Here is a 21,570-nt window from a genome sequence, read left to right as displayed (position 1 = left end):
CTCTAAGTATGCTACTATCACATGCTTCTATCTATGATGCCATATAAAATCAAGATTCTTTTAGAGCAAACGACAATGCATGCTATCGAAAAGACCAACTTCTCAAAGAGGATGCCTTCTTTAATAGTAAAGATCTTTGTCATTTTCTTTCTTTGGCTTCTTCCCAGGTTCTGCAATTTCTTCAGCTATGTGAGGTTTGCTTCTTTCCTTTCTTTTGTGGTTTTGCTGACTTGGATAGTCCCTCTTAAAGTTTCCATACTCATTGCATTTAAAGCAATGAACCTTGGACATATTTGGCTTCTTCTCGGGCTTCCCAAACTTTCCCTTCTTTAGCATCTTGACTCTAGCAATGAAGGCTTGAGGTTGTTCACCTGACTCATTGCCATCCTTTGCCTTGATCCTAGTTTCTTCCAAGATGCATTGCGCTCACAACTCATCAAAATTAGTTCAGTCTTTCTTGGAGTGAATGCTGGTTGCAAAATTGCTCCATTTTGGTGGCAAGGCATTTAGTACACAAATTATCATTTCAGAATCAGAAGTTGTTTCCCCAAGCCCCTGCAAGTGATCTCTTAATTGAGAGATCTTCATTAGAAAGGATGCCATGTCCTCATTCTTCTATTTCTTCATTTTATATAGTTTATTTCTCAATGACATCTTTTGTCCTGATGTACTTACAAAGTATAAATTTACTAGCTTGTCCTACATAGCCTTAGAAGTCTTCAAATTTGCAATTGATGGAACAAGAGGATCCTTGATGGATTCAACAATGATGCTTTGTGCCCTTATTTCTCCTTTCTTGTATTTTGCTAGTTCTTGGGTCTTGCCTTTGCTAGGTTCAGTAACTTCACCAAGAACACAGTGCATTACTTCATGTTCAATAAGTGCCAGATCAATCCTTTTCTTCCATGCTAGGAAATTTGCTAAGCCAATGAGCTTATAACTTTCCTTGCAAAAAGAACCCATATGACTTATAGATTCAGACATAGAGTGACAATATGATACTTGTCAATCAAGAGTCTTTCCTCCTTTGTTGAAGTCTCCAACTGTTTCAAGGCTTTAAAGATTCTTCAAAAAGGACTTCCTAGAAATATGTCTTCTAGGATACCTTCAGCAACAACTTCAAAGAGTGATGAAATGATACCAAGATCCTTTGATGTTTCCTACAAAGATGCTTTTCAAATAACTTGCCTTCTAAGAGAGATCAACAACCTTCTTGTAATCCTTCCTCTTCAAGCTTTCCTTTGATGAGGTCTTGATCTAGTCTTCTGCAAATGATTCCCCTTAGTAAACCCCTCTTGTATACATGAGTTGATCCTTCCAGCTGCCTTTTTGTTCACCTTAGCTCTGATACCATGTTGGAAAATGCAAAGTGGTAGCTATTAATTCCAATTTTCCTTAACCTTAATATTTTCTTGTGAACTTTATTTATCTTCTTGTGTTTCATTATTATATCTTTTTCATCAAACAAATATCAAGATCAAACAATAAAGACAATGGACACATATATTTGGCTCCAAGCTAGGGCAAAGCCCCTCCAAGGGAAAACCCAAAAAAAAACCCTTCTTATAGAATCTTCTTAAAATGAGACAATCAAGACCCAAACCATAGACCAGGTCCACCTCCAAGTACCAAGCCAACCCTTCAAGAAATCCTTCCAATAGGAATGCTTCAACACTTCCAGCTTCAACTCTGCAACTTCGTCCATCAACTTCGTCTTGAAACTTCGACCTACAACTTTGACCTTGTAGTTGTTGTAGAAACCCTAATCTAACAACAAGACAATTCTTCAAGAGATCTTCCTTTAGAGAAAGACAATATCTCCTAAGGTCAAAGAAGTCAAAACAAGATACTCCCTCCTCCAACAACTCGTTCTTACTACTTGATCTTCCTACTATTCGGACCTGCAGTTTCAGCCTTCTTTGTTGTTGCAGAAACCCTATATTTCACATGTGTGAGAGAGATAGAGCCCAATAACAAGTTTTTCTTTGACTTCTTGAATTCTTTTTTTCCTTCTGGACCTTCGCTCTTCCTTTCTTGCCTCTTCTAACCTTAGATCGAACCTTTTCTTGAGGATCGAACTTGTGAGTAAGTGAGTGCCAAATGAGGACAAATCTAATATAACCTTTCCAAGGGGTTGAATTCCCTCCTTTAGGCCGACTTGAAGCTGCTAGGATTGACTTGTACTTTGGAGGTTTCTAGGACCTTTTTGACTTAAAATAAATTCTTTTTCAATATACATTTTGCCCTGAAGGGTCTTATAAACATGATGTTCACTCTCTTGACTCAAGACAATAAATCCTATGGCCTAACAAGCCCTAGAAGCATGAAGAACATGCTTTTACCTAGAAGACCATCAATAAGCATGAAACCCATGATTTGAAGTAATAATTTTTCTTTCTTTTGTTTGTTACATAAGATATACATATTGAAATAAGTACAACAACAATTATGAAGACCGAAACTAGTTACATTTCCAATAATTGCTTGATGAAAGAAGGAAAACATAATAATAAAATTGCCAACAAGCTCACAAGTAATTATCATGTAAAGAGAAATCTAATCTAAATTGTAAGCCTCCCGATTTCTCAATAGGGCTTAGATTAAAACATAATCACTAAAGTAAATAATTTACTTTTCCTAAGTTTATTTTAGCTCAATAAACCAACATAATAATTATGTGCTTTTACAATGTCTAACTTACGCTAAGTTACAATAGCAACTTGCTCACACTTGAGCAAGTGTTCCAAGGAGACTGTTGGCAACTTCTACACGCCTAGACACTTAGGCCTGTGTAGAAGTACTTGCTCGAGCTACAAACATCAACGAAAAATAGCAGGAGGAATTTAGTGTTGTGCACGTAGGATTTGGACAAAGAGAACACTAATAAGTTAAAGGTAGTTCATCAAGCAGAGGTAGATGTAGAGCTTGAAAAGGATTTTGAGGCAGAGGTCAAATTGTTGGTGGTCACATAAGGAAGATTTATTGCTGTACATGGAGAGGAAGTAAATAGATTTTTTGAATGCCCACAGAGGGATGGCATGTTAAGAAATGAGGGTAGAACACAATTAACCTAAGGTGAGGGAAAAGCAGACAATGTGATAATTGGAGCAGCAACAGAAAGAAGTGAGAATTCGTTGTTTCACATAGTGAAGATGGCGCAAAAGAACGAGTATCGAGAGAAGATGGGTTGTTGAGGAGAAAAGATCTTCAGTACTAAGTGCAAGTCTAGAGGTAAGTGTTGTAAGGTTGTGATATTCTAGGGGTACAACAAATATGGTGGTGTTTGAAATGGTAGAGAAACCATGGTTGGCAAAGCAATAGCACTTGAGAATGTATATTGATATTTGTGGTTAATGTAAGTTGTCCTTTCACATTAGCGAGTACCGTGTGCGATATTTATGGATGCATGGTGCTTGCTATTGGGGAGGCCATGGTAATTTGATTGTTGCAAAATGCATGGTGGAGGAAGAAAACTTACATCGCCATGAAAGATGGAAGAAAATTCCAATTCCCAAGCTTTTCCTGGATTCATCTGTCTCTATTAGAATTGAGTATTGTCCCATCCTTTTGTGGAAATTGGGGTTCAAGGTTCTTGAGGTCTGTGTATTTATGGTATTTATTCAAGTGTTTTCAACAAATACATGCACTTCTTTAGTTATTGAATCATTCTTAGCTATTATATGGGGATAGAAATGAATTATCAGCATTTTACTGATTTTAGCTTCTCTTGAGCTTATCTTATTGTAATATTGGAAGCTTTTGCTGATTGTGATTGTTGTAGATATATTTTTATAATGGCTCAAATACCAAGGTAGATTCAAGCCTGGAGATAAGGGCTCAAGTAATCTGGAATGGCAAAAGCTGGTTGCTTGTCGATAATGAAACATCACAGGTATATTGAGTTTGTTATAGTGGGTTTGGTTACATTTGTTAATAGTTTAGACTTTTAGCAGTTCGAATCTGTTTCTGATTCTGTAACCTTGGTAGACATTTCTTTCCTCATTTATGTAGAGTTAATTCTATATTTGTTGATTGTTTAGATGGGCACTAAAGGCAGCTTCAAGAATAGATACAAGCCACATGTTGGCGAAGGTCTGTTGAGCCCAAATAGGGAAATGGTTACAAACTTTGTAAAAAATATTTTCACCGAATATCCTTCATTTGCTAGGGCAATCCAGAGAAAATGTCTTGGTCGCAGTGGTAAAATGGTAAAGTATCTTGACAGTCCAAGTTTGTGATTTTTGGCTTTATGAACTCTGAAAACTTGTATCCCTTTGTGTAGTAAAACAATCCTTGGGTTTTTCTTTTTGCAAAGGGATTTTTTCTTTCCTCTCCTGGCAAGTGCATATTTCTTTATTGCAGATCTCTAATGAATTGATCTGTTTCTATTTTGCAGTCATTTCCAGTAATGTTCATGACAAAATATCTCTCAGGATCACAAGGCATTGTGACATTTAACGATTGTGATGGGCTTTCATGGAGAGTAGAGTGGTATGCATACTTGCAGTCTGGACGGAGACTTGTGTTCACTACTGGATGGCCTGAATTTGCTTCTGATCACAATGCGAAAGATGGTGATATTTTACTTGTGGAAGTCCTGAATTCAGAGCACTTTAGAGTTCAAATTTTGTCAGGAGAAGGTTGCATTGCTGTCAAAGAGGACAAGGACCCTGGGTGTGCAGGAGAGGTTAGTTTTCTGGCATTTTGTCATAACTCATTATATGTTTTAAATGGGTTGGACTCATATTATATAGAACACCTTCACATACATTGGGATAACAGACTATAATTCAGATAATATGTTCCAATGAGAATAATTTAGCTGAAGGAAGGGAGAGCATTTTTATCCTTTCATGGAATAAACTCATGTAAAACTTGACAGTAAGTGAACTGACTAAAGGCCGCTGGGCATGATAGAGTGGTTAGTGTTCTGGTATACATCATAAATAGGTTGGATCCATAATATATAGAATACCTTGACATACTCTGGATAATATATTATTATTCAGATAACATGTTCCAATGAGAATAATCTAGCTGATGGAAGGGGGAGCATTTTATCCTCTTTTGGAATAAACTCTTGTAGAACTTGCTAGTAAGTGAATTGATTGATATGTTGAATCTGATAATTAGTTAATTCATGTTAAAATAAATGACAAAGAAACCTTATTTAGGAAGACAATATGACCTCTAAATTGTGAATTTCTCATAATTTTTTTTTGCAAAGTATGGGCAAAGGGGAATGGTTTCAAAACAGGTATGAGTTTTGTAAATTCCACTTCAAAAAATATAGGAAATGCGAAAATTGCAGTATTATTCCATATATACGTATAGTATACTGTAGACACACACAAACACACAGGAGGAATATGATCGCCACCTCCTGCATTTATTCAGTGAGGAGTAGATCACCTTTATTGAGCTGGCACATTTGGTGTTATATCTGGTCAACATCACTGACAATGGATATAGATGAGAACGTTAGTTCAACATAACCACCCTTGTAAGTTGCTAATCACACCACAAATGCCATATCTGACTCTTACCTTGCATGGTGAAAGCATGCTCACCAGGATTTGAACTTGGATTATCTTTACAACAACCATGCTGCTGGACACACAACTTGGTATTAATTTGATTTGCTGGTGGCCACAAGAAAGTATTGAAGAAATAGGTCAAAGTGCTAGAAATGATCAGGAAAACGCCCCAGAAATATTTCTCAAACATTTTTGTTTCTCATAAAACATGTCTTGGTGTCTTAGATAAGGATATGTTTTCAAAATGTTTGTGTTTGAGAGAGAGAGAGAGAGAGAGAGAGAGAGACGATCAAAGCTTTCTCGACTCTGGAGGTCAAGGGGTAAAAAAAATCTAATGAGAGAAAACAAATTGCATATAGACTTTGTTATATCAAATTATCAATCTTTCCACTGATAGATCTTGTGTGAGCCTTTGAGTGATTATGTCTTTCTTATTGAAATTGACTTCCTAGGGGTTGTTTACCTCTAGGAAACATTTTGAAAATGTAGCCACCATTAAAATAAGTAGCACTGAATAATATATTATGAGCCCTAATATATAGTATAGTGACGTGTTATAATGGTCGTGAATGTTAAATGACCAATTAAGTTAATATAATAAGATTTAGTATTGGTAGTCAGGGTTGATTAAGTTGTTCAACTATCTGAATCATGAATTAAAGAATGCTAGCACATTTTATCGATTGACTCCTTTGAATAATTTACATATATCTTACACCTCCCTTATATTGTGTATTAATTTTTCCAACATGGTTTCTGAGTGATATTGATTTGTTTGAGCCTAGAAATACCAAAGTTTAAAACATTTGGATCCAAGTCACATGTAAAAGATGAAGATGGGGAGAGATTGCATTAAAATAAAAACGGGTGAGGTGTATTGATGTTATTAGCAATGGGTATTTCTTTTGAATGCATAAAGTTGGACTTCATAGATTAGTTAATCCTTTAAAAAAGGTGTACAAGAAAAAGGGAAAATGAAATAGGGGAATAAATTGAATGAATAAATAAATTGTGTCAAGGACTGTAATAAAAATTTTGGAATTAGTCCAAGGAGAACCCTATGCCAAAAAACTTCGAGATTGTATGAGAGAAGCTGTAACATACTTGCCCTTTTTTTTACTGGCAACAATGAAATAGCCCAAAAAATTGTTGGAAAATATGTTAGCCATGGTCCGTATTTTCATAATGAAGAATATTTCAAAATTTGAATTTTGTTTTTTGCCTCCAAAATCTTCAAGTCAACCACATCGTATTTTAGGTAGGCTGGGCGTCTAAGAGGGCACCCATTCGACCCCCTTCAAAAGGCTTTATAAATGAGTACCTTCCTACTCATTTCACACATCGATTTTGTCTTGAACATCTCTGATCCAGCGAATTTTAGAAGGAGAAAAAGGAGGGCCGAAAATCTGAAGGAGCGCATGGCACTTGGCTTGACATTTGATCTTGGTTCTTAGTTTTGGTTTGGTTATTATTTGGTTATGGTTATTTTTGATGTATTGATGAATCTGGAACTCTCTCTCTCATAAGGAAAGAATTTTTTGGGTTTTCCCCTGGTCTCGGGCCTAATCTCTGTGTCTCTTGTCTCATGGTTTCATGGTTATTTATCTACCACTCTTTCATGGTTTAATGGTGATATTTACTTCTGTATAACTGCTTAATGATTTTTGAATGAATACTATGTGAATTTAATGCTAACTAATCATTGGAAATAGTTGTACTTGTTATGTAGAAGAAAAAATATTTCTAGCCTGTGCCATAGAAAATCAACAAAAATAACAGTATTTAGGAAATCCCACAAACTAATATAACTCAGATTTATTTTTAGTTGTGTTATTGGATCCACAAGGTCTTGATGTTGGATTTGTGGATCTGCGTTTCAGATATGGAAATAGATACAGATCCACCCAGATCCACGTAGGACCCACCACATAAACAGATTCTTCAAACCCGGAAACATATCCTGTTGATTTTTGAGTAGCTTGGGAGGTACTCCGATCCCTAGGGTTCAAGGTTTGGAGATTGGAGCACCACAATAGTCACTTGTTGGTTTGGAACCCAAGGTTGGGGTTTTGCACCCATCGATGTTTGGGCCAAAACCATGGAGCGTTTTGGACATGTGATGGATGGAGATGATAGAGGACAGCGAGGAGAATCCAATGCTTTGAGAATCATCGAATTCCGAGATGTCCTTGATGAGATATGAATTTTTGAAGTTGACAATGAATTTTTGGGCACTCAAGTCATGTAGGCTTGAAGTGGAAATGTCCAAAAGATGTGTCCCTTCAAGAATTTGGTGGATATAAATAGAAGGTGTTTGGAGGTCATTTCATCATCCCATGTGCAACATTTCATAGTAACACAACTTCTGAAGCAGCCGCAGTGACTTAAGGACAGGACGTGGAGGTGAATAGGACTGTTTTGGGTTGGAATTTGTCTCTTATGCAGGTCTGAGTAGAGGAGCAGGCAGGCCGCAGCTCCTAGGTGAATTCTGGGCTGATTTGGAGTATCCTAAGGGCTGGTTCTTCTCCCATTTAAGGAGCCGCAGGGTGGCTGTAGCCTACAGGAGACCGCAGGTCTGTTTGGGCAGCACTAAAGAGGGGCCGAGACCCTGTTTTAGGGAGCAGTCAAGTCCAGGCAGAAGAAGAAGGGAGGCCACAGTAATTTGAGGTTGTTTGGAAGTGTTTGGGTGGGCTGATAAGGTCTGTCATCTTGCCCTAACCAGGAGCCTAAGTTGCAGCAGTATTACACCAGTCAAAGGAGGTATGTATGTTGTGTTTATGTTGAAGTTGTTGCTAGGTGGATAGGCTGTCCAAGTGTGGACAGTTTGGGTAACCTGTGGAAGCCAAAGAGGAGGGACAGACTTGATTGTTAGATTCCCTAACCAGTGGGCAAATTCTACAGTGAAGTTTTAGTGTGCGGACAGAATTTGTAGCAGCCTGTGGAAGCCATTTGGAGGGCTTATCTTGGTGGATGAAAGCCCATCCTAGGAGCAGATTTCACAGTGGAGTATTGGGCATCATTGGACTGGTGGAGGGCAGCGTGTTGATAGCCCAAAAGTAGCCCTTGACAAGCAATCATAATGAGAGCTTGACAGCTGAAGGTTGGGTGAAGTTGTTGAGCCCAATGTTTTAAAACTCCGACTCCGACTCGGCCGAGGGTCAACCCCGACTCCGACTCGGTATCAACTTGGCTGACTCGATTGCAATGACTCAGTCGTTGTAAAAAATACATTAAATATTTTTTTATTTTTTTTTATAAAAAAAACATAATTTTAAAGATTTTCATTCATGTTTCCAAACACACAACATTAGAATATAGATAGAAGACAACATATGATCAAAGTAGGCTCATGTATATATCCATTATATCAAAATGGCACCCAGTGTACTGTTCAATACATACATGATGATGATATAGAGATCAAAACAAAAACACATAACCAAGGAGGCTATAAATGGCCTTTGTAACAAAAATAAACTGTGACCAATACTACTGGCTACTGCTAGAGGAGCCAAGATCATCTGGATCAACCTTTGGATCAGAGTCAGACAGGGGGCCCCATGGCTCCTCCTCATCATCATCTCCAACTGCAACTGTAGAAGTGGTAGCACTAGCAGGCTATGCAGCAGCTGCAAGTTGAGATAGACGAGATACGCGCTTCTGTCGTCGCTGAGCAGAGGAAGCGCCTGCAATTGGAGGACTTGTTGGCTTTGGGGCTGAGGCTGGTAAGTGGATTAGGATCTGCATTCAACTGAACATTATGTTCGAGTGATGCTATTGTCTGTAATTCATAATTAATATCCTCATCAGAAGCATACTCTGCTGGATGACTCTCCACAACCCGATCTGATGTTGGAACAATGTCTTCCAACACAATGGGATCTGAATTAGGGCTTTTGTTCAGCAATTGGTTGCGTCTGAGTAGAAGGTTGTATTGGACATAGACTAGATCATTTCACTGTTTTTGATCCAAACGGTTTCTCATCTTTGTGTGAATCCTCTCAAAGACAGACCAATTGTGCTCACACCCAGTAGCACTGCAAGTTTGACTTAGAATATGAATTGCAAACTTCTGCAATTCAGGACTATGGCTACCAAAAGCCTCCCACCATTGTGCTGCAAAAAACATAGGAGTGTAATGAGTTAGCTCAACAAAGTTACAAATTATATCCAACTTTCAAATTATAAATGATTTAACGAAATAAGTATTAAGAATTTGAAAATTGAAATTTTTGTTTATCTAGCTCATCTGCTTCCTTTGCAATCTTCGCTAGGTTCCTCCCAAAGGTACCTGAGGCATTGTTGAAGGTTGTGACCTGTCAGCGTGTCTCCAGTTAATCACACTCTAATGGGATCATGCGATCAATGCAGTCAATCACTCCATCTCTAACCTACCCCTTCAAAGCTCCCGTATCCTTAGCTTTATAATGATACCATGGGTTCAAAAAATACCCAGCTGCATGTATAGGGCGATGGAGTTGATTGTTCCATCTTTCATCAATGATTGCTCAAATGGGCCCATACTTAGCCACTTTATCCTTGTATGCCCTCTTTATTTGCTCCTTTGCTTGATCCATAGCCTCATAAATGAAGCCCATAGCCAATATTTCCCCATCCACCAACCGCAACACCTTAACCAGTGGCTCAACAAGCTTCACAATCTCTGCTACCTTTCTCCAAAATATTTCTTCAGTGACTTTCCTTTTCAATTCTTTGCCTTCCTGTTTGTGAGACCATTGGCTTTGATTCCATTCTTCGTTGGAAAAAATCTTTTGCAAGTTTCTATGTTGTGAAAGCATAGATTGCAATGTCAAAAAATGAGTAGAAAATATAGTAATGGTAGGCCTAATAATATCCCTACCCCCTGCGTGTTTCCTCATCACGATCAAAATCCATGAATGATTGTATATAAATTTTGTTATTCTTTTGGCATGATCTGCAGTGTTTTTGACCCAATCTAATTTGCCAATATCCTCAAGCATGAGGTCTATGCAACGTGCAACACATGGGGTCCAAAAGATGGTTTTGTGTTTTTCCTCTAACAGTTTACCAACAAGAACATAATTAGAAGCATTATCTGTGATGACTTAAACCACATTAGCCACCCCCACCTCCTCAACAACCTCATCCAATAGCTGAAACAACAATTGTCCATCTTTTACCTTATCAGATGCATCAACTGATTTTAGAAACATGGTTCCCTGTGGGTAGAAGATAAGAAAGTTTATGATGGTACAGTTTCTTTGATGAGTCCATCCATCTGACATGATGGTACATCTTGTTCTTGCCCATGAGTTTTTGAAATCTTTCAAATACTCATTAATGGAGGCAATTTCCTTCGGCAAATGATACCCACTTATCTCATGCATAGTAGGGCCTTTGAAGCCTTTTCCAACAACATGTATGGCATCAAACATAGGCTCATAATATGGTGAATGGGAAGCATTGAAGGGGATATCAACATCATACCACCATCTACATATGTAATCACAAGCATTCTCCCTCAATTCTTTCTTCCAATGGTCATCTAAAATGGGCTGCAAAGTTCTACTAGCTTGAGAACCACTTGCAATGGAGAGGAGGGTGTGATAGTGAAATAACTTTTGATATTCATATCACCCTTCTTTTTCATTTTACCCTTACCCTTTTTTTGAATAGACTCCAAAGAGGGAGGAACATATCAGAAGGGGTTGGATGCATCAGTAGAAGGGATAGAGGAAGAACCCTCAAAATCAAAATGGGGGTTGGTAGCCAACATTTTTTTTTTATATTCCTCTTCCTCCCAATTTCAACCTCTAACTCTTTTTGCCTAGCCTTTTCCTCTTTAAACTTCTCAAAGTTGGCTAACAATTCTTTCCTAATCTCCCCAATTTCGTCTGATTCACATGGGGTAATTTGGCCTCTAATCCGTGCCAAGTGTTGTTTCAGCCTATTAATGCCCCAAGGACCTTCCTTAATTTTTCTATGGCAAAATTTGCAATGCATTTGACTATCAACCATTTCAACATGTGCCCAAGCAACATCTCTCACTCTAGGTGCCATTTTTTGACTTGGAAATGAAAGCAAAAAATTTGAAAATGAAAACAAAAAAATGGCATTGCTTTAATGTTCATTTCTTTCACAGAAAACATTCTTTTCAATTTCCAGATTTGCACATAAAAATTAGCGAGCAAAAACAGAGTTTTACAAGCGAAAAAAAATACCTTCAGGCACAAACTGCCTTCTCAAGGTTGCTCCAAGAAACCAACTCCTCAATGTTGCTCCAAATGGTTGCCCAAGAAGCTCCCCACTCCTGCTACAATGCTTGCCCAAGACTCCCCACTGCTGCTCCAAAAACTAAAAGAATGTTCAATGAATTAATTCACATGGAGCAAACAGCTCAATGATAATACAAAGATATTTACAAGAATAGAAACATCAGGTTTCTATGTAGAATATCGAACAAACAGTTTCATCTAAGAAACTGCTAAAAGAATAAGAATAGAAACATCTAAAAGACTGAGCATTACTAAATAGAGATATAGAGATATATTCTAATACCCTCCCTTAATGCTCAATCTATTTACAACACCAATAGACCCGCGAAATTTTACAAATTTATCAGGACCAAGAGGCTTGGTAAAGATATCGGCGGGCTGCTCTGTGGTGGGAACATAGTGCAACTGAACTGAGCCGTCTTCAACCAACTGTCGAATGTAGTGGCAGTGAGTTTCCACATGCTTTGTTCGTTCATGAAAGACAGGATTCTTGGCAAGTTTGAGCACTCCCTGATTATCACAAAACAAAGAAGTAGGCCCTGTCTGAAAAACATGCATATCTGCAAGCATACGACGAAGCCAAACTGCCTCACAGGCTGCCTTAACTGCTCCCCGATACTCTGCTTCTGTTGAGGAGAGAGCCACAACCTGTTGCTTCTTACTAGTCCAAGTAACAGCTCCAGATCCTAGACTAAACACATACCCAGCTGTAGATTTACGGTCATCAACCGAACCGGCCCAGTCAGAGTCAGTGTAGCCACTGAGAGTAGAAGTGGAGCTGTGAGTATATAAGAGGCCATAATCAGAAGTACCACGCACATATCGTAGCACCCGCTTTGCTGCTATCCAATGATCAGCTTTAGGAGCTGACATAAAGCGAGAAATGTAGCTTACTGCAAAACTGATGTCAGGTCTGGTAGCAGTAAGATAGATGAGACTGCCCACTAATTGCCTGAATAAAGTTTCATCCACAAGAGGAGAGGATGACTGTGCTGAAAGTTTGAGCCCTGGTTCCATAGGAGTCGTGGCCGGTTTGCAATCCTGCATTCTGAACCTTTCCACAAGATTTTTGGCATACTTGGACTGAGAAAGAAAGATCTGATTTTCAGTCTGCCATACTTCAACCCCCAGACAGTAATGAAGAAGTCCCAAGTCTGTCATCTCAAAAGTTCTGCATAGATCTTGTTTGATCCCATGGATCAAATGTGCAGAGCTGCCAGTAATGATAAGATCATCCACATAGACAACTACAAACAAGATATCATCATCAGTATGCTTGATATACAGGTTTGCATCAGATGGACTCCTCTGAAAACCTTGATTTGTCAGATACTGATCAATTTTTATGTACCAAGCCCGAGGAGCTTGTTTCAATCCATAGATGGCTTTAACTAACCGACACACTTTCTGTTCTTGACCAGCAACCTTGAATCCTGGAGGCTGCGTCATGTAGACTTCTTCTTGGAGATCACCATTTAGGAAAGCACTTTTTACATCCATCTGATGAACTTTCCATTTGAACTGAGCTGCTAGGGCAAGCACAAGCCTGATAGTACTCATCTTGGCTGTAGGAGCAAAAGTCTCCTCATAGTCTATGCCTTCCTGCTGTGAAAATCCTCGAGCCACAAGCCGAGCTTTATACTTGTCTAAGGTTCCATCAGCTTTGTATTTGACTTTATACACCCATTTGCAGCCTATGGGTTTTTTGTCTGCAGGAAGATCAGAAAGAGTCCATGTGTGATTTTTCTGAAGACTCTGAAATTCTGCTTGCATAGCCTTTTCCCACTCAGATATACCCTTAGCTTCTGAGTATGTTTGAGGCTCAAAAGTACTGTGAAGGTTAGCCATAAGAGCAAAATTGACTGTAGACTGTTGTCTGTTCTTATGCCTAGAAGTTCTACCTTCAAGGAGCTCATTATCCCGGAGATCACCTATGGTCTTAGCCCACCATTTTGGCCGAAGAGAAGAAGAACCAATATCAGGATTAGAGGGACCAATATCAGGAGGAAGAGAGGCAGGCTCAAGATCAATAGGGATAGCAAGAGGGGGATTAGCTTCTGGAGGAAGCTCAGATAGAGTAGTATCAAATCTGGATTCTACATCATCCCTCCCATCGGATGGACTGACTGGAAGAAGAACACTGTGAGGCGGATCCTCAGAACGCTGCTCAGAAGAAGAAGACTGAAAGAATCCTCTGTCTTCATCAAATACTACATCTCGACTGAAGCTAAGTCGACCAGTGGCTATATCTATCAGCCTATAAGCCTTGTGATGATCACTGTAACCTGTCATCATTAGTTTCTGACTTTTGGAATCCAACTTAGATCGCTTAGCAGATGGAACCCAAACATATGCAACTGAGCCAAAAACTTTGAGATGACTGATCTTAGGCTTACGACCAGACCACACTTCTTCAGGAGTCTTCCCTTTAACAGCCTGAGTAGGGGATCGGTTAAGAAGGTAAACAGCAGTAAATACTGCTTCAGCCCAGAATTTGTTTGGAACACTCCGGTGTTGTAACATGGAACGAGCCATTTCAACAACCGTGCGATTGCGACGCTCGACAACACTGTTCTGCTGGGGAGTGTAAGGTGTGGTGAATTGACGTTTGATGCCATGAATATCACAGAAGTTGGCAAAAGCTGAGGAACAAAATTCCCCCCCATTGTCGGTCCTAAGGGTCATGATATTACAACCAGATTCTTTTTCAACTAAAGTTTTAAACTTCTGAAAGGTACTAAGAGCATCAGATTTATTTTTTAAAAAATACACCCACATCTTTCGACTGAAGTCATCTACAATAAGTAAAAAGTATTTGCAAGCAGTTATAGAAGCTGTATTCATAGGACCACAAATATCAGCATGAAGTAACTGGAGTACCTGGGATGCGCGCCAAGATTCGCCATTTTTGAATGACGACCGATGTTGCTTTCCCGCTTGACAGGCGCTGCATACTCCCAACTGCTGAGTCTGAATATCAGGTAATCCTGACACAAGTCCCTCCCGAGAGAGCTGAGAGAGATACTGCATATTGAGATGCCCATATCGCTGATGCCATAGAGTACTGATGGGAGAGACACGAGCTGCTAGTGCCACTTCTGGAAAGTCACCGGTGTCAAGTAGCCTGTATAGACCATGGTCCTCGAGGCCAGTAGCAACTGTCAGACTGGTCTCCCTGTCAATGATTGAGCACTTGTGTGCACTGAACATAACATCAAGCTGAGGAGAATTCCTCATAATCTGACTGACAGAGAGCAGATTAATCTCCATACCAGGAACATAGTATACATTTAGAAATATGAGCGTGCGTCCACCAGACTGAATTTGAACTGTACCCCTGCCAGCAACAGTGTACTTTTCACCTCCACCAAATACAACTGAATCACTGAAAAGTGAAAAGTCAATAAACCAGTCACGCCTGTGAGAGAAGTGGCGTGATGCACCAGAATCAATGTACCATGCAGAGGAAGGTACATGTTCTGAAGACCTTTTAGCCATAAAGGCGTAAAAGGCAGAATCTGTCTGCTCGGAATGTTCTGCAACATTCGCTGTCTGATGTGACCCTCCCTGTTTCCTTTGTTCAGCAGCAATCCTCTGCCTGCAGTCTTTCTTCATGTGACCGAACTTGTGACAGTAATTACACTGTACACTTTTCTTCCTGTTAGGATCAAAAGACTGAGATGATCCTCTCTGCTGAAAAGACTGAGAGGACTGATATTTTGCAGCAAATGCATTCTCCAAGGGCACTGATGAAGTACCACTACCAAACTGCTGTTTCCACCTATCTTGCTGCAGAAGTTTGGTACATAAATCTGAAAACTTCAGATCAACATTTGTAATGTTAAGTGTTTCAATGAAGTGTTCATAAGATTTTGGTAGACTCTTCAGGGTAATGACTACCATATCTTCTTCCTCCATGGTCCGACCAATGGCGTCGAGCTGATCTCGAATGTCTTTAATTTTGTTGAGATGTTCCTGTAAAGACATATGTTCATCCATCATGATGGAGAACAACTGATTTTTGAGAAAAAAAGCTCTGCTTTTATCAGATGTCTCATGCAATTCTTTCAACTGTTCCCAGATTTCAGCAGCTGTCTTGCCAGAAGGGATCTGTGGTAACTGATCATCAGCTACAGAGAGCTTGAGAAGCATAACAGCCTCTCGATTTCGATCATCAAATTTATCTTGATCGGTCCCGGCTGTACCTGGACGAAGCTCTTTGCCCAAAATGAGTTGATCAAGACGCCTGTACTCAAAAATGGTCAGCAGTCTTTGTTTCCAAATGTTATAGTTGCTGCCATTAAACCGTTGATTTCCTTCTAACATCAGATTGGTAAGTGTGGCCATTTTCACAAAGAGAATACAAAAGTATGACACACAAGAACAATGTAGCTGACTGCTTATGCTGGTGAAAATTTAAAGAACGGACTTTCAGCTGTCTAAAACAATAGTAGGACTGCCAATACAGTTCTGAGAATACAGTTTGCCACAAGAAAATGCCGGTCTACCATAAGAGTATACTTATGCAATGTCAGATGTAATGAAGACTGTCAGGATCACAAAAAAAAATTTCCACTGATTGGTAACCCACTGCTGGCAATCAGAACCATACATACAGCAAATACAAATTTTTGAAATACGGACCCACATATGGCATTAAGAAGCTTCAGATAATGATGACTATTGAAGATGACCTCGTGTCTGTTGATGATCTTATTGAGGAGCAGCTAACTGTTGAACCAGCAAATGAATACATTCAGAGTTGTGACATTGTTGCATTTAACAAAATCTAATGATGCACCGGGCGTGCAGCGTGCCAGTCTTCAGTTTCAAGCTTACACTGCTGGTAAATACCACGGATATATTTGGCTCACAAAACAAATACGCAGATCTGAAACAAATACGATCTACACCACGGATGTATTGGCCCACGTGAGCTTCACGTCACGTCTCAGGTATATATTAGTTTGAAATACGTGTCACGGTGTCACGTCTCAGTATATACGTCTCTTGTCTCAGGTATATACGCCTCAGAAATGAACCACGGTTTTCAAGTATCCACGGTTCTACAGCATACGGCAACGGAACCACGGGTCGGCAGAATATATTCACGCGTTTCAACAGAAATATGTATTGACCACGGGTTTCAAATATCTATCCACGGGATTTGAAATATAATGACCACGGGTGATTACATACGGGCGTATATTATAATCCACTTGCGTATATAAACCACGGGTTACGTATATAGAACCACGGGTTACGGGCGTATATAGAACCACGAGTTATATAACAGACAGAGCGTGTATACAACAGAGCTATAACAGAGCTATATAACAGACAGAGAGAGTATATACGGGTTATATATACGGGTTATATAACAGAGCTATGACAGAGAGCGTGTATACAAATGCGTGTATACAAATTTGGCGTATTATAGAACCACGGGTTTTGACAGCGTTTAATCAGCAAAAAAAATTTGACCGATGCTCGCAGATCAATTTTCAAAAACACAACTCCAATTTTCAAACAAACAAATGAGTTTTGAAAGTAGAACACCTGGATCACAAATGCTGAGAAATTCCACGGTGTGGTCGAGTAGCCGCCAGGTGAAGAAGGAGATAGCCGGATCCGTTATTCCAAGCAGAACTGACCAGCAAAAACTTCCACGAAAACAGTCACCGCCACAAAGTTATTTCTTTAATAAAATGATCATGCAAGAGAAGAATCCATTTCTGTATCGAGATGGACGACTGTAAGCTTTTATCACAGCGAGCAAAGCCGAGGCTAAGACTCAGTGAAGGCTGCCTGGCTTACAGAGGGCTCGACCTTAGAAAGGACTCAAGAGATTACGATGCAGATAGTATTACTGTTTCAAGAAAAAATCTCTTAACCTTGCTCCGATACCATAAAAGAATGTTCAATGAATTAATTCACATGGAGCAAACAGCTCAATGATAATACAAAGATATTTACAAGAATAGAAACATCAGGTTTCTATGTAGAATATCGAACAAACAGTTTCATCTAAGAAACTGCTAAAAGAATAAGAATAGAAACATCTAAAAGACTGAGCATTACTAAATAGAGATATAGAGATATATTCTAATAAAAACAAACTCCACAACTCCTTACAAACTCTCACTCAAATTCTCACTCAAATGCATGAGATGGATGTGAGGAAATGAGAGGGGTTGGGTGGGTTTTATAGGGTTTAGGAGAGGGGAATGGACCCCAAATACACTATAGGCAAATTAGAACCCTGTTTGGATTGCCCCAAAGGAAAAAGTGAAAAAAAACGCTGTTTTTTTGGTTCACGGGCCGCTGTATCCAACCCAACCGAGTAGGCTTAGACTCGGTCGAGCCGGCCGGGTTATTACTGAGTCGGTCGACTTGTTAGACAATTCGACCGACTCGGTAATAATCCGGCTGGTCGAACCAGTTCACAAGCCGAGTCGACCCGGTGAAGCCTTGACTTGGACCAACTCGGTCGAGTCGTTTCCAAGCCGGCCGAAACTTAAAACACTAGTTGAGCCTACGTGTAGCTCTTTGATGAATGAAAGAAGCTACTAGAAGGCAGATTGGAGCTCAGGTGTTGGCCAGCCTAGAAGAGCGGATTGGATCAACCCGTGTTCATTGAAGTAGAAGTGACATGCAATAGTGATAGGTGGCAACCCTCCTAGAGACTCTATGTGTTGTCTCTTGATGGACTAAGGGGCAGCTAGATAGCAAAACGGAAATGAAGGACCGGTAGGACGAGATACGACATAGATGCTGTGATTGTGCACTACAGTAGCGAGATTGTAATTGTATCTTGTATTCTTGTACTTGTGGATAATTGAGGGCCATTATCCCTTGTATGGGAGAGTCCTAGACTGTGGTATTACTCAGTTGGTTTAATATAACAAAGTTGGTTTGAAAATTTTGTAAAAAGCTGGCGATAATTGTGCGTGTGTGATTTACTGCTGTTTATATTCCATTGTGCAAAGTAGCTTTGTTGAGATTTTTGGTTTGGTAGCGTCAGAGATTTTAATATTCTATCCTAGATCCCAAGATCGTGGAAATTCAACATATCCCATGCCACCAAAACAGATCTGGTGCCAACTAGCCCTTGCACGCCAGATCCCAAGCAAATAACATTATATTTTTTGGTTTATTTTTATTATTTTAAGGATATTTTCCACCTGTTTGAAACCATAAAAAGTAAATACTCCATTTAGACTTTTAGTTAGATTACTTATTAGTAATCTGTATTCATTACCTATAGGCTGCATAGCACATGATAATGCTAGTAGGAAAGGATCAAAATTTTAATTTTCAATTTTTGCTAGTGCTAACATGAAAGCTTTGAGAAGATACGTAGATAATCATATATAGTGTACAAAGGATGGTTGTATCAATAATTATTTAATTAGATCAATCCCATCCAACTCTGAATGAAGAGTCCTCTTATAGCAATATGATACATAAGACTATATCATGTTGTCAAATAGTGTATAATATACGTTTACCATTGTAACTAGATGGGAATTTTTAGATTTTGAGGTTGATTTCAAGGAAGATGACAGGTTGGTAATGATGTAGAGTAGAAATAATCAAATGATGAGCATGTAGACCCATTTTTCGACATGTAGTAAGACCTACTCTACATCATCATATGAATAGAGTGATCATTGATGATGTACTCAATTTTGTATTTACAATTATCTTTTTTGTATAAAACATGATGCATCATGATTTCATTGTTCAGATTTGTAAGTTATCTAATGATATCAGTTCTAATGTTTTGATTCATGAATGGTTTTAATTTTTAACTTTCAATACTTTTTTTTAGAATTAAAAATTATATTATTGTATTTTTTGTACATGGTGTTTCCCCACAGTATCCAGATCCTGGCTTTTCAAAAATCTGGTGGATCCGTATCCGGATCCATGTCCATTTCTGTTTCCTGGTAACTTAGATTTTTAGACTTGGGATTACAATGTATTATTAAAATGAACAATACCAAGATAACAATTTTATTATTATTATGATTATTATTATTTATTTCTTAAAATTTAACTGTCAGCAATGAAATAACTAAGAAAGAATATTTAGGAAAACCCTCAAACTGATATAACTCAGATTTATTTTTGAGTTGGGATTACAATATACAATAAAAATGAACAATACCCAGATAAACAAAATGCTTTAGAAACAATATTCAAGCATACCCATTAAATATGGAAATGCACAAGTTTGATTTTGAATTGAAATCTGCAAAATCATTGTAGCAATGTTACTGTAGCAGCAATACTGTAGCGAGCTCTAAAATCTTTTTGCTGCCACAAATATTCTCAAATCTGCTATAGACTATAGATATCAAGCCAACAATGAAGCCCAACTATGATCTTCGTATGGAATCACCAAGATATTCCCCAAATTATATCTCTCAATAATGTGGAGAATGCAACCTGCAAGGTGTTTTGTCCTCACACACCTAGAAGGAGTAATCTCCTTTAGAAAATGGCAATGTCAAATATCAAAACCAACCTATGAAATGAACTCTACTAATTTGCTTTTATAACTCTCCCAAGGAATTCAACCCTCTTTATCAAGCCATGTGGAATTAAATATAATCACTTCTAATCTCCAAGCCATCATCGTTTTTTCTGTTCTTTGCTTTTCCTTTTTTCTTTAAATAAAACATCTTTCACTTTATAACTGGCCCTTACAGTCCCTTCAGACTATAGGAAATGCCAAGATAGTCATCAAAACTGAACCCACCGACAATACTAAAAAATAGTCACCTTGCCAGCTGACCTAGCAAGTGCTTGAAACTGACTTACTAAAAATAGTAAGTATTGAAAAACTATCCCAAAATCATTCCAGAAAAAGGCATCCTGCTCATAATCCCAATGAGATCTCAACTGACCATTAAACATTGCGAAACTGCCAGATAAAATTGCCTCCAAGTTCGCTAACCCTAAGGCCCTAACCTAATAGCCTATAGGAACCAACTAAAAGGCTAGAGGTCCACCAACTCCACCGATTAGGAAGGGGACATTACAAAAGCCAATGCCAAAGAACTAGAGATAGTCATGTGCATGTGAGCATGAGAGGTTTTGAACATAAGAGACCAAAGCCAACTCGCCACTATGTACTCTTGTGCATGGTTTTTAGAGAACCCAACCAAAATTTGTTTTGGGACTACATCAACTTGAATGTACACTAGTCTCCTCACTTGTGCACACCCTAGCAAATTTGTTTATAGACATGCCCTTACCCCACTACTTTCTCTGCATTTGTCATTAGAAAAGGAACCAATATGGAAGAGGTGTCCACATTACCATTAAAGATTTCCTAGACCACACAAACCATTTTTCATTGGAGAAGAAACCACAATGATTAACAACATGAAGCGTCCTCAACCATACTATCACCAAATCCCTAGTGTGAATAGCAATGTGTCAATAGACAAGACTATAGACTAAGGCTAAAAATATAGAGTAGAGGGATCTTTTTTTTTTGTTTTGAATATTTTATGGGAACAAATTACTTGATAGAATATATTGTTTTTGGTACATGTATAAGCCTCAAACATTATAAGAAATGTTGGTTGTATTAGTTGTTTGTTGCAACTATGAGAGTTATTGTGCACATAACCTTGAAAATATAGAAAGATTTTTTTTTAGAAGTTTTATTGGTATTATATAAGAATTTTTGATACAATATTTTAAAGGGCAAAAAGCTTAGATGTACAAAGCTATAAATACATAGAGATATATAATTCTTG

At 38.6% G+C, this 21,570-nt stretch overlaps 1 protein-coding gene across 1 annotated transcript in view; it reads left to right on the top strand.

Moving 5' to 3' along the window:
- LOC149217021 (uncharacterized) overlaps positions 1 to 21,570 on the top strand; it is a 219,620-nt gene that overhangs the window by 177,903 nt on the left and 20,147 nt on the right. Inside the window, exons 5-7 of the mRNA XM_089390112.1 lie at positions 3,782 to 3,892; positions 4,041 to 4,208; positions 4,397 to 4,687. Of these exons, the coding sequence (XP_089246238.1) occupies positions 3,782 to 3,892; positions 4,041 to 4,208; positions 4,397 to 4,687 (570 nt within the window). The remainder of the gene's footprint in view (positions 1 to 3,781; positions 3,893 to 4,040; positions 4,209 to 4,396; positions 4,688 to 21,570) is intronic.

The sequence above is a fragment of the Pinus tabuliformis genome, chromosome 1_1, assembly GCF_031772625.1.
Source record: "Pinus tabuliformis cultivar Carrire ecotype Pingquan chromosome 1_1, CPIR1, whole genome shotgun sequence".
Taxonomy (NCBI): Eukaryota; Viridiplantae; Streptophyta; class Pinopsida; order Pinales; family Pinaceae; genus Pinus; species Pinus tabuliformis.
The sequence above is the reverse complement of the archived record's forward strand: the minus strand, read 5'-3'. Positions and strand labels throughout refer to the sequence as shown.